The sequence below is a fragment of the Egretta garzetta genome, unplaced genomic scaffold (genome assembly GCF_000687185.1).
Source record: "Egretta garzetta isolate BGI_Z169 unplaced genomic scaffold, ASM68718v1 scaffold133, whole genome shotgun sequence".
Taxonomy (NCBI): domain Eukaryota; kingdom Metazoa; phylum Chordata; class Aves; order Pelecaniformes; family Ardeidae; genus Egretta; species Egretta garzetta.
In genome coordinates, this window is record NW_009259111.1 from 4,902,276 (window position 1) to 4,915,515 (window position 13,240).

At 40.1% G+C, this 13,240-nt stretch overlaps 1 protein-coding gene across 1 annotated transcript in view; it reads left to right on the forward strand.

Annotated features, from left to right (window-relative positions):
* Positions 1–12,976, forward strand: part of PTPRJ (protein tyrosine phosphatase receptor type J) — a 31,798-nt gene extending 18,822 nt beyond the window's left edge. The window contains exons 12-24 of the mRNA XM_035891039.1: positions 1,471–1,681; positions 1,817–1,935; positions 2,499–2,586; positions 3,653–3,694; positions 4,539–4,547; positions 4,641–4,728; positions 5,836–5,926; positions 6,758–6,831; positions 6,980–7,114; positions 7,488–7,607; positions 8,379–8,539; positions 9,026–9,161; positions 9,924–12,976. Coding sequence (XP_035746932.1) covers positions 1,471–1,681; positions 1,817–1,935; positions 2,499–2,586; positions 3,653–3,694; positions 4,539–4,547; positions 4,641–4,728; positions 5,836–5,926; positions 6,758–6,831; positions 6,980–7,114; positions 7,488–7,607; positions 8,379–8,539; positions 9,026–9,161; positions 9,924–10,082 — 1,433 coding nt within the window. The 3' untranslated portion in view covers positions 10,083–12,976. The remainder of the gene's footprint in view (positions 1–1,470; positions 1,682–1,816; positions 1,936–2,498; positions 2,587–3,652; positions 3,695–4,538; positions 4,548–4,640; positions 4,729–5,835; positions 5,927–6,757; positions 6,832–6,979; positions 7,115–7,487; positions 7,608–8,378; positions 8,540–9,025; positions 9,162–9,923) is intronic.
* The last annotated feature ends 264 nt before the right edge of the window (positions 12,977–13,240 follow it).

A 13,240-nucleotide genomic window follows, 5' to 3' on the forward strand; every position in this document is an offset into this window, starting at 1 on the left:
GTCTGAGTGTTTTGACAGGAGCAGAAAACCATCCTTACAGGCAGGCATTGCTTCCACTTTTTAGTGTTGATGTAATGTTAATATATTTGAGGTGTGTTTCTCTGTCTTAAAATGGACATCGTTACCTTTAGGATAGACAGAAGGGACTTAATTCGATTGTGTAAGCAATGGTGTCTGAGGCTGTTTGAGATGTCCTAGGGTGACATCCGAGACATCCGTGAGGAGCTGCAGTTATAACCTGGGAACATACATCCTTTTGGAATGGAAACTAGGGACTAAACAGGACATATCATGTAGCTCAGATAGTACTGAACACCCATTTCTAGGCAACTGAGTTAATTGCAACCTCAGCTGCTTTTAATGTAACCAAACTACTGCTTTAGAAGAGCTGTCTTGCACCCTGTTCCTGCACAGTTATGGTTGATGAGAACTTCGCTGCTGGTGGCAATGAGCCATCAGCTCACTGGTGGTATATGAAATCTTGTCTACACAACTCTAGAAAATTTTCTAGAGCTTTTCCACCTTTCAGAGCTCCTACAAGGCTTCGCCTTTTTAAAGTTGAATTCAATACTATACCTGCTTTTAGAAGGAGCTTTTGGCTTTGCAAAGGCAGTCAGTAGAGAGCAATGTACGCAAACTTCAGTCAAATGAGCAAGATTTTTCTTCCTCCCTTAACACTTTGAATATTTGCGTTAGTTTATTTGCTCTTGAGTTGTCGGATACCTGGTAATTTCAGCTGGTTTTTTATCTCTTAGGTCACACGTGCCTCAACTGTGTAACCTGCCTCAAGTTTCTAGGGTTCATCTTCTACTAACAGGCACTGTAAAGTGATGCTGTTCTGCAGATGGTGTCCTGTTGGTCACTGCACATTCTTAGTCTTCTGGAAGAGGAACTGCCCTGATTACTGTTTTGTACAATACTCATCTATGTCAAGAAAAAGCAGAAAATAACTCTTTTGTCTCTTAGGCTTTAGGTGTGAGACTTTTTGTAAGACACAGCAAGGAAGTGCAGGTCAGGATGAGTTCAGTGTCACCCTGAATGAGGCTTGATGCTGTTTGGCTAGCACTATGTTAACACATATCAATTGACTTTTTCTACACTATTTGCATTATACTTTCCCTATGTGATAGGTGATAGTGTGCGTATGGATATGAGCAACTTCTCTAGCAAAGTTTGTCCACAAGAACGCCAGAAACCACCACTAATGTACATTTACAGAGAAGCTCCACTATACAGGAGATCAAAACAAATAATGCTGGGCAGTAGAGAGGTAGTTCAGTAGCTTGCACTGCAGAAGAAGAGATTTCTGAGGTTGTCTGTTGCACTCAGCCTTTCATTTCAGGCAGTATTTATGGAGTAATGACAACTGTGGTTAATGTGACATGCTGTATTACCATCTCGGTCACTGTTCTGGTCAATACAAAATCGGTGGATGATGTACACCACATATATCCTTGTTTTTTCCTGAAGGTTGTGAGTCTTTGAAATCTGAACTGAACAACACATACAAAGATTTCCAGAAGAAGACGACGGTCAGCTATGTAACATACGTTATAGATACACAGCAGGCAAAATCACCTTCTTTCCATTCTCAGAATGGTACAAACATTGTTAACGTAGGCAAGGGAAACTCAATGTATGGCTACGAAAACGGACCATTGATTCCACTTCATTCATACAGGTAAGTATGCTGTTTGGTTAATTTTGCTGCAGTTGAAATCTAAAAGATCATCTAATAAAAAGATTACAGATCTTGCTTAAGGCTGTTAAAACCATGTAATGCACCTGTGGTTTTTTTCTTCTCCTGTATCAACAGGGCAAGTGTTGCAGGTTTCACTAATATAACCTTTACCACGACCAACATCATTATGGGGGAAGATAGTTATGTATCATTTTCACCCTGTTCTGAGGCAGTTTTGCTACCCCAGGATCCAGGTATAGTTGATGTCAATATAGAACTGGTGGCTTGGCATGTACATGCTGTGTGAATATTCCTTAATTATGGCAGGTTTCATAATAGCAAAGCACCCGTTGGTTTCCCTGTGATGGACTGTTCCTTTCTAGATTTGCAGTGACGTTCATACCTTGCTAGTTCTGCGGGTGACCTCTTTTTTCCATGTATGATTTCCACTATGGAAGTAACCAAAAGCTGTGCTACTTATGGCATGCTAAAAAGAATTGGATGGCACAGTGAGACTTTGGTACAGAAACAAGTAGCGAAAAGCAACTGATGTTCTAACAGTTCTAGTAAATTAGAAGCAGGTGTGTTAGAATGCAAATACTGGTTCTTTGATGCCAATTTTTTGTTAATTTATCATCCTCATTGTGTTATTCTTAATGAGCTTTCAATGCTGATGCTGCCAAAGGACGCAGTAAAGAAAAGATGTTTAGTAGAGCTGAGTGTGTTGTCACTTGCGAGGTTCTCTTGTAGTATGTTGACTGAGATCACTACCAAAGAGGGAAATTGGTAATGACTAATACTTGTTCTCTTTTATCAGGTGTTATTGCTGGAGCTGTTATTGGGTGCCTTTTAGCTATATTGGCTGTAGTCGCTATAGGGGGTTTCATATTCTGGAGAAGGAGAAGGTAATGTATGTTCATTATTGTATGTGTTGTGATGAGGAGCACCAATATTTCACTTCTGTATCATATCTTTCTCCTAAAAAGGCTTCTCTGTTTTATACACTGCTGTCATGATGCTTTAAAATACATTCTATTAAAAAGCTTGTTTGTATGTTACAGATTAGAGATGATGTATCAAACTAGTTGAATGACTTTGTTCAACCCCATAGTTACAAACTAATGAGTTAAGATTTGTTTTGTTTAGCTCTTCTGAATTCATTAAGTAATTCAGTCAGGAGTGAGCAAACATCACAAATGATTGTGCTAAAAGACATATGTACTTGTATCTTAGTTTTATTTGAAAATATCCATTAATCACAATTTTTAATTGCTTGATGGCCTGCCACATGAAACTTCCATTCTGGAGGTTCCAGAAGCTGCTGAGTTACCTAGGGTTTGAGCTGGTCTATCAGTTTCCAATCCTTTCCAAATAATCTGTGACTTAAGAGTCCACAAAGGCTTTTTTCCTGCTTCTGATCACGTGGTACATCTTTTCTAAAGAGTTAGCTGTAGGTGCCTTAGTCCAGTTTTCTTAGTTTCTTCGATTAACTGCTGTTATTCTTACAAGCATGTCCAGTAGCTGTGGACAATAATGCGAAGAGCTTCCTTTAAAGCTAGGAACACCTATTTTCATTCAGCTACCATTTTCAGTACCGCTGATGCATCGCTGTTGAACACTTACTATAGGGGCTCTGGGATTAGTAGCAATTCTCCTGAGATGTTAGGTAGCCGTGCAGATCCCTCGGATGTACTCCTTATACCAAACTATGTGTTTTGTGTTTGGGCGTTACGCTCTGATTCCAACAGAAAGAAACAGTCCCACGGCACAGCATCACTGAATGAAGGATGAAGTATTTTATTCTTGGTGCAGGTGTAAGGTTTGCCTCAGGATGGTTTTCTCGCACAGAATGAGATGCTTTGAAAGAAATCGTTCTGAACAGGCACAGGAAATCGCTGTCATCAGAAATCTCATGTGTGTTCCGTTAAATTCTGCTGTTAACCTATTGTGTTGTTTTCTTTCGCCTTATAGGAAAGATAAAAGAAATACTGAAGTGTCCTTTTCTCCAATTAAGTAAGTCCATATGCTTTGACATATATTGTTTTCTGAGCTCAGGTGATATTTGCAAAACTTACTCTAAACCCTGATACTTGTTCTCTGTGTGGTTTTATATAGAATTTTGCAGTATTAATTCTTCAAGGAATTTAAAGACTCCAGCCTGCAGGCTAAAAATCATCATACTCATTGGGACATCTAAAGCTGCCGCAGGGATTTGAGTGCTCATTTCATGAATTGCTATTAGACACACAAATGCTCCACATAGTTTAGAAAAACAGGATGTTTGGATAAAACACAGGCTTCCGTGCATGTTGAGGAAACAATCCAAATTGTTGATAAAGTGCACATAGGCAAAACTCTGCACTGCGGCCTGAATTTTCTTTTGCTTTGTGCCAGGCCATTAATTTGGATGCTGTTGAGATTGCAAAAGCTGGCCGTGGGAGGGTAACCACAATATATCAGAAGTCACAGGCAGTGCAATTGAATCACATTATTGGTTTTTACACTAATTTTTGTGCTGATGGAAAGGCACGGCCAGAGCATCCCATGAAGTCCCCATCTATGTAGACTTTGATAGTTGACATAAAATACACCAGGGAATGGGGCCAATCTGGTGGGAGCGCAGAAGTGAAGCGGCTGACTGACACCTTCTGCGATATCCTTCTGCTGAAGGATATGCTATTCTCTCCTTGGTTTAACTGATCGGTTAAATGCTATGCCTGATATCCTTTCCCCTGTAAATGCAGTTTTGTGGCTGCTACTAACAGTCATGCTTTCATTCTTAGATTGACATAGTGAAAAATACAGCTGCATGTGTCTAATCAACCTTTTTTTCTTCCCCCCCCACCCTCCCCTGAAGAGTCAAGAAGTAAGTAAAGCACACTTCCTAACACATTAACCGAATTCATGGTTTATTTACCTAATACCAGTTGTTACCAATACATGGCTTTTCTCATCCTAGATCAAAAATGATTAAAGTGGAGAACTTTGAGTCCTACTTTAAGAAGCAGCAAGCTGACTCCAACTGTGGTTTTGCTGAAGAGTATGAGGTATGTGCCCTCAGTGGAGAGAGCTTCACAAGAAACATTTTTGGGAAGGCAAATTTCCTTTGGAGTATACGCGAGGCTGACTGAAGGGGAAGAGAAGGAACCTTTATTAGAGAGATCATTAAGCTGCATGTATAGCCTTCCCTTCCCTGATTCAGCTCCAAATCTAGTTGAAGTGCATGAGAAATCCTTCACATCCTGAACCATTATGCTTATAGCACGGCCTGCTGCTCAGAGCTCATAGCAGAGCCAGGATCTCCAGAGTCCTTGCCCAAGTTGCACTACAGCATTAGCCTGGGTAAAAGCTATTTAACTTCTTTGCGCTTTTTTTTTTTAATCTTGTTTTTGATTTTCTACACGGCAAGATAGGTCTCTTGCTAGTATCACTGCCCCCGTGAATGTATAGGTGTGATTTGCAAATCGTACCTGTGAATAGCTTGAAGGAGCAGTGAGAGAAACAGCAGTTATGATTTCCTTAGTGACCATAACTGTTTTTCTATGAAATGTGCCAAAGCTCAATTGTTAGTATGTATAAAAGACAGGAATCAAGTGTCAGTAAGGATTCTACGTTGTCATGTCTGCTGTTAAAGAATCTAATTTTTTTCATCCTCTTGAACCTATTAATTGACTTTCTTCTTCTTTCCAGATCAAATTCTGTCCCTTTTATTGTACTTTGCAGGCTGGTGCTCTGCCTTGACTTCCTCTCAGATTTTGCTTCCTTCAGTCCTTTCATGATACACTTGCTCCCTTTCTCCCTGTAGTGTCTGCAAAGCTTATGCTAAGTAGTTCACTGCCTTGGCGTCAGAATGAGTGTGCAGTTGATGTCAGTGTTATGTATTTCTGCTAAACTGTTTCTGGGCTTTTAAAGTCCATCTCTGGGTTTTAAACACGCTACTATTGCTACATTCTGTATTAACCCCTTCTCTAGCTGCTTTGCCACTGTCACCCTCCCACTCTTTAAAAAACTGATTTTTATCATCATTTATTCCAGTGTAATGTGCCTACTTTTACAGCAAAGGTCAAGGGTGTTCGGAGTATTTGTCTGTTTCAGTCATGTGTGATGATTCCTAAACCAGGACCAGGTGCTCATGAATCCTTCTTTTATTGTAGGAACTTAAGTCTGCTGGTGTTCATCAGCCCAAATTTGCTGCTGAACTTGCCGAGAACAGGGGAAAAAATAGATACAACAATGTCCTACCATGTGAGTTACTCTCTTTGGTTTTTGCATCTTCTATTGGTTGAGTTTTTAGGTGAAAAACCTTGGCTTTGGCTAATCTGGCTTCAATAGTACCCAAAGGTTTCAAAGAGGGATTAATGTCATCAATTTCCAAATGAATTAATTTGGGCTGCTGCTTACCCAGAAGCACTGTGTAGACCTAAGGAGCTTTCCCTCAAGAATGTTCCCAAACTTTCCCTTAACTAAATAATTTTAATTTTCATTTGTGAGAAACTTGCAGTCTAGATTGAAAAAACAAGAGGTTAGTGGTTGACTATGGACAGGCAGATGTACAGAGCTATGAGAAATATTAAGACCCTGCTGGCCAGCTTTGCAGGCAAACTAAGAGCCTAAGCCCTGCCAAGCTGTCTGCAGGCACCCCAGTGCAGCAAAGTGTAAGAAGGAATTGAAAGGCGAATGGTGACAGGTACATAGGGATGCTCTGGAGGAAAAACATCAGCTGCAGGGGCAGCAGGAGACAAATTACCTAGTTTTCTCCAGTAATTAAAACTATAGTAAATTTTATGTTGGTTAAAAATATATAAACATGCAAAACCAAACCATGTTTTAAAAAAAATAAAAAAAAAAAAAATAAAAAAATCTGTGTTGAGTATTCTGAATCATGTTTCTGGCCACTCATTTTTCTGAAGTCTTTCATTATAAAAATTCTAAACTACTGCTATTTATGATTCCTAAAGTTATGTTCTTATTCTTAAAATGTACATTGTTCTAAACCATGCATCAGATAAGCAGCATTTTGCTGAAAGGTTCTAGTTCTAAAATTCATTATTTTCTTTTCCTTTTTTCTTTCTGCAGATGACATTTCTCGTGTTAAACTTTCAGATCAAAGCTCTGCAACTGGTGATTATATTAATGCAAACTATATGCCTGTAAGTTGCTTCCTCAGGTGAAATGAAATATAATGTGTATTTTTACGATGCAGGCATAATGATGCCTAAAATTAGCTTTTTTGTGTCTCATTGATGCAAGTGTGCATGTGTGTGTATACTTATTTTGGTTTTTTCTTCGTCTTCTTAGGGCTATAGCTCAAAGAAGGCATTTATTGCTGCACAGGGTCCTTTACCCAATACTATAGATGACTTCTGGCGCATGATTTGGGAGAAGAATATCTACTCTGTTGTTATGTTGACAAAATGTGTTGAACAAGCCCGGGTATGTTTTTATTAAAACTGAGCTGTCTCTTGAAGACGGTTGGGTCTCTTCTAATTTTGTTGTTACCATAGTAGGTTGGAGACTGACCACTTTTCTTTTAACTATCATCTACTTACTGGAAGACTGTTTTCTAAATTAAATAAGCCATTTTCCCATTTTTATACTTGCTGACTGCCAGAATAGATTGTTTCAGGAGCGTTGTGGAATCACTGTCCTTAAGGGTGGGTTCTTCTCCCTAAAGAATGATTTTGGTCGAGCTTCTCCTGCCTTGGCATAGGCCGCTGGGAAGGGTGATGTGCTTTCTAGCCCTGCTTCAGGTGGTGTGTGTCTGCTTTGTTGCTGTGTGTTTCTAACCGTGTAACTCTCCTCTTAGACAAAATGTGAGCAATACTGGCCAGACAAACAATCCAAGAGCTATAGTGACATTACTGTGACAATGGTCTCAGAGATTGTCCTTCCGGAATGGACAATAAGGGACTTCACTGTAGAAAAGGTGAGTACCCCCTCAGTTGTTAGTTGTATATAAATACCTGAAGAAGTGGTTTATTGTATCACTGTGACTTCACGTCAAGCAACACTGGAGTGACAGAATATAGTAATTGCACTAAAACATAATCAAATTCAAAGTTATCTGAAGGAAAAGGGTAAGAGTGGTTTATTTTAATTTGAGGCTTTGAATGTATTGGTCTGCTTCCTGCCAGAAGGTTGATTTAAAATCTTTCACGCTATTTACTGAGAACAAGATTCCTGTGATATTTATGTATACGCATTTTTTCCTATGCCCTGGCTTCCCGCAACAGTGTGTGAGTAACATATCCAGAGGTGGGAATGAGTTGTCAGTAAGACCCTCCCTGTGGCAGAAAGGGATCTGCGAGCGAAATCCAGCCTGCTAATGGGAATTACCAATTGCCCCATCAGTGATCCCGCAGCTCTTGTTTCCCTGAGACTTGCACCAAAACTTGTGCTTATGCAGATACTTGTAATATCTGCGAGGCTGAACAATTAGCTCTATCTCTGTCAGCAAATGTAATGCAAGCAGAGATGATCTTGGAGTAAAATGAAAACGAAAAGGAAATTATTTCAAAGTATTCTTTTTGAATTCTTTGAAGGAAGAGGAAAACTGAAATATCATTGGTCAAATTACTGCATGGTTTGTAACTGGCATCTTTAATGAAGCTGAGCTTTGCCCAGCACATACGGCAGGAAGCCTGCTGTTGCTCCTCTGAAGCCTATTTTCTTTTGGTTTTAATGTGTATTCATCTAGGCTGACACACCAGAGAGCCACACAGTGCGCCAGTTCCATTTCACCTCCTGGCCAGATCATGGAGTGCCGGAGACAACGGACCTTCTCATCAACTTCAGACACCTTGTGCATGAGTACAGCAGTCAAAATCCAATCGACTCTCCTACTCTGGTGCACTGCAGGTAAGAACATGTTTGTGTTAGGCACGCTTCTTCGTGCGGTTTTTTAAGAACAATTTTTTTTCAACGTGATCAGAAAAAAAAGTCTCCTTGCTGAAGAACATGGGCTATTCATTCACCCTGCCAAATTCAAACCTTTGCCCCACGCTTCAGAAATATAGCAGTGCCAGGTAGGTAGCAAAGTACATGATACAAAATGTCATCAGAACTGACCGTTTCTCCTAGCCTGGAAAACTTAGCTGAAAAAGTTGCCTTTTCAAGTGCTTTTATATGTGACCGTGTGCAAGTGCAAGGCTGGGAAGCCCCAAAGCGTGTCCTGCCTCCCTCCTGGTGATGGTAAAAGCCACTGCTACGGACTGCAGAGGCTTGTAATACCTGTGCCACTGAAATAATAGAAAGCATCTTCCTAGCTTCACTGACTTTTCATGAGGCCACCGGCGAGCAGTTGGTTGAGAGAAAGCAGTAAATAGCTTCCCCGTGTCATTGCAGTGCTGGGGTTGGGAGGACGGGGACGTTCATCGCTATCGACCGCCTGATTCAGCAGATCGAAATGGAGAATACCGTGGATGTGTATGGAGTGGTATATGATCTTCGCATGCACCGGCCTTTAATGGTGCAAACTGAGGTAAGGCTGTCTTTCATCCAGCAGCATGTTTTTCAAATGTGCGTAATAATCCAGGAAGGGTGGATTTAAGACGTAGCTCAGCCTTAGAGGAAGATGAGATACTAAGGAGCAATCTGAAATTGCTCTTTGTTTAACTTCCCTCCTTCCTGCCTCATCTCTGCCCACAACAGTAGTTGCAGCCAAGGACCGCAGTGTGTCCAAGCAATCTCTTTACAGAGCATTTTATAGGACCGGCATTTGCAGCTAGAAGGACTCAAATCCTGAAAAAGTTTTTGGTTTGGTTTTTTTTTTTTTTTTTTTTGCAGCTTGTTTTACCCATGTGAGTTTTATCTTTATAGCTGCAAGCCAGAATAATCTTGAGTCAAATGGCCTCAGTGTGCATCTTTTCTTCCCTGTTCCGCAGGAACACGTGTTCCTGCAAAAAACCTGCTGAAATTATCACTTTGATCCAAAAAGGTGTGTGGATTAACTCAAACTGATTTGGAAAAGGCTGTACAATCTCTTATCACGAAAGTGAGCATGTTAGGCATGACAGTAAATTTGATCCTAGTTTTTTTAGGGAGGGTTGATCAGATGACATCATGAGGTCCTTTCCAACCCTATTTTCTATGAACTTTATAGACAACTTCTAAAAAATACCCTGTGATAACATTCAGTGCAGTGCATCCAAAAACCAAAACTTATATTCAGGAGCAGAACTACTTCCAAAATCAGGAATATTCTGGAAATGCATTACCCTCCTTTTTCTTTTCCTCCCATCAGGACCAGTACGTCTTCCTAAACCAATGTGTTATGGATATTATTAGATCCCAGAAAGACAAGAAAACCGATCTTATTTACCAAAACATGACAGCAATGGCAATCTATGAAAACTTCACACCTGGGCCAGGCTTCGGGAAGGCCAATGGCTACCACGCATAATCTGGAAGGAACGCGGTGTCTCCAGGAGGTGTTATCTGCGCATAGGAAAGGGAGATGTTCTACTCGTGTTCCGGGATTTTGTGCAGCGTCTCACGTCTGGCTTCTCCAGTTCTGTCTGCATTTGAAGGTGTGATCTACAGGAGGAAAAATATAATGCTGGCAGGAGCTGCAGATTGGTATTAAAAAAACCCCAACAAAACCCAAACCACAAAAACCCAAGCAAAACTATTGAAAGTTAACAGAGGGATCTTGCTTTTTCTTGGGAATTTAACAGTGCCGATAGGTGAAATAGCATTTGCAGTATGAACAGCGAACTAGAATTTAAATATTAAAATAATAACACAAGCTTTTTATTACAATTTTATAAGATTTCATTTACAGACACCAGGCTTGTGGGCTGTTTTAATATATTTAATTATAAGTTTCAGGAACATATTTTATCTACTGTATCTGGTTACTTAGCTAATAGATATGTGCCTCTGTGATTTTTTTTTTTTTTTTTTTCTGTGTTCCTTTTTATTTAAAAAAGGAGTACAAGCAGCTCCTTCAAATGGACATTTATACTTGGAAAGCGTGCCTTTTCTAGTTGCTATTCTAGAAAAAAAAAAACAGCAGAGATTCTATTTTTGTACTGAAACTCTTAATGAAAACACAGATTTTTAAATAAGGCTTATGTCAAACTTAACTGTAGTTGCACTGTTGTTGGCAGGACTCTCCAGAAGTGTGGAGGTGAGCTTCGTTTTTGCATTTCACCACAAATATCCCCTGCCTTAATGTTTCGGTGCCTCTGCTAGAGGAAAAGGAGTGTGGTCTGTCACTCCGGGCTTTAACTATAGTAAAAAACCTGAGCAAGTGAATATGTGATTGTGTGCGCGGGGGTGTGTGTGGGTGTGTATGAAGGACAGAATAGCTCCTCCCTGTTCCTGGCTGATATTCCTGTTTTTATACAATTTATAATGATTTATTTAAAGGTGCAATATATGATTTACTGAATAATGATTACTCTATTCTAATAGAGTTTTACTCAGGTTGGTGTCTTTATCATTGTTGTTGTTTTTCCTCAGATATATAAATCTGTGAAAATGTCGAACTAAGGTTCCAAGTGTCCACGCACTCCCAAACAGATTGACTGGCTTTACTGTTTCTACCAAAACATATTGCACAAAATTCTGCTGTAAAGACCAATTTCTTGGTTGTTTTAGCCATTCAAAACTGAGACACATCTTACCTGCTTGCATCTCGTTGATCTAATGTAATTGTTTTACAATTATTTGCAATATACTGCTGCTGTTGTTTTAACTGGTCCTTTTAAAAACAGAAGCAGCAAGCAGAAAACCCCTAGTTGCTGATTTTACAAGTCAGGGATTAGACTGGACTTATTTTGCTGGTACATAACTGTTAGACTTACGGAGGCATTACCAATGAAGGGCTTCTTAAGTAGCGGGGGTGGGGTGGAGGGGTGTGTGTTTTTTGGTCTTCGGATCATTGCACTGGTTGCATTGCAGAGGAGTATGAAGTTTATGAATAATGCTATAGAATAGCTATAAAGTGCTGAAAATCTTATGAAGGTTTAATAACCAGAGTTCCTGGAATTCTGCTGCTTTTGGGAGGGTTGGGGGGGTGGTTTTTATTTGTTTTAGCAGAGTTGTCAAAAAAGCTAAAGATCCTAGGAGTATATGTGGAACAGTGGAACCTGGCGACCTCGCAGAAACCACTGTCAACTGAAGGAAAATGTAGGAATTCCTGATGCACAACAGTAACTTTACAGATATCCAGAGGAATTTTTTGCAACCTGGTGTGAAATTGTGGTGTGCTGTGTCATCAAAACTGGAGGACAAACCACAGCGCGCTTTTTTTTTTTGTAGCAGCCACTTGTGTGTTCTTGAATATTTTTTTTTTTTTTCTTGCTTTCTCTGGAATACTTTAAGATAAATAAATAATTAAACCCCCCTGTTAATGATCCCACCCAAGTCCATCCAAACTGGCAGTCCACATAGTGGATCTCTTGCCCGATGTTCTTCCTAAGCTGCTGTCAGATGACAAACAAAGATAACCACTTGGACCAAACAGGACCATTCCAAAGGAACTGGGAGGGAGAAAAGTCTGCCCCTTACAGTCACGTTATTTTTCTTCTCTCTTAATCTTTTAATTACTGCACATCTGTGCAGAGCACAGAGCCAGTATTCATTATTCCAGGTCTCCCAAAAACTTGCTGCCTTACGGTGGCGAATGCTCTCTCGCTTCAGAAGGCCCTTGTTCTGTGCCGCACAGAAGAGAGGGACGTGAATCTTCTATGCTAGATCCATGTGTTTGCATTGTACGACAGCAGCACAGCAGAAACTGGCCAGAATGGTGTGTTTCTGCCTACCTGCTGCCCAGATGCTCTTGCAGAAAACAAATGTATCTGTCCCATTGTTGTGATGTTGGAAGCAGGCGCCAAATTCTCACTCGTGTCATCATCTAATGAGTATCCATTTTCAGTACAGCTCTATGCATGTGTTTTCCCCAAAGTGACTCATTGTGAGAAGAGACTGAAGTTTGAAGTAAATGACCTGCTAATCCCAGGTATAGGTGGAAAAAGCTGGTAAGGTGTAAAATGTTGTAAACATGATGTTGGCCGTAGTGTCGATGTGAGTCGGACATACCTCGCAGGGTATCTCTGCAGGAGGAGGAGGAGGATTGCAGGTAATGCTCTGCTACCTTCTGGGTCTGTCTTGGTCAAGGTGACTTGAATTCCTGCAGATAATTCTTCCCTGCCTTCTGATGTTACAATTGCCGAGATCTGTCTCTTTGGTCAGTGTTTTCTCTCATCGTCGCTTACCTAAAGCTTTCCCCTTCTCGGGCTGAAAGCTGTGTCGCAATTACATCTGCAATTCTACATCTGCATCTACATTCTGTTCTTCTCTTTTTTTTTTTTTTTCCCCCCCCATTTGGGGCCTGCTTAAGAAGGGAAAAGTTGATGTGTTTCAAATAAGTGACTGTTGAATATCTTGAAATGATGTACAAATTTTATTGTTTTCATATTTGTTGTACAGGAAATTTCAGCACATGTCTATAATGTTTTTAATGGTTTGATTTGTTTTTAAAGATATAAAAATAACAATTAAAAAGCATCATCCTAGAGCACTTTCTGTCTTGTTTCCTTTCTTGGGGTTTTC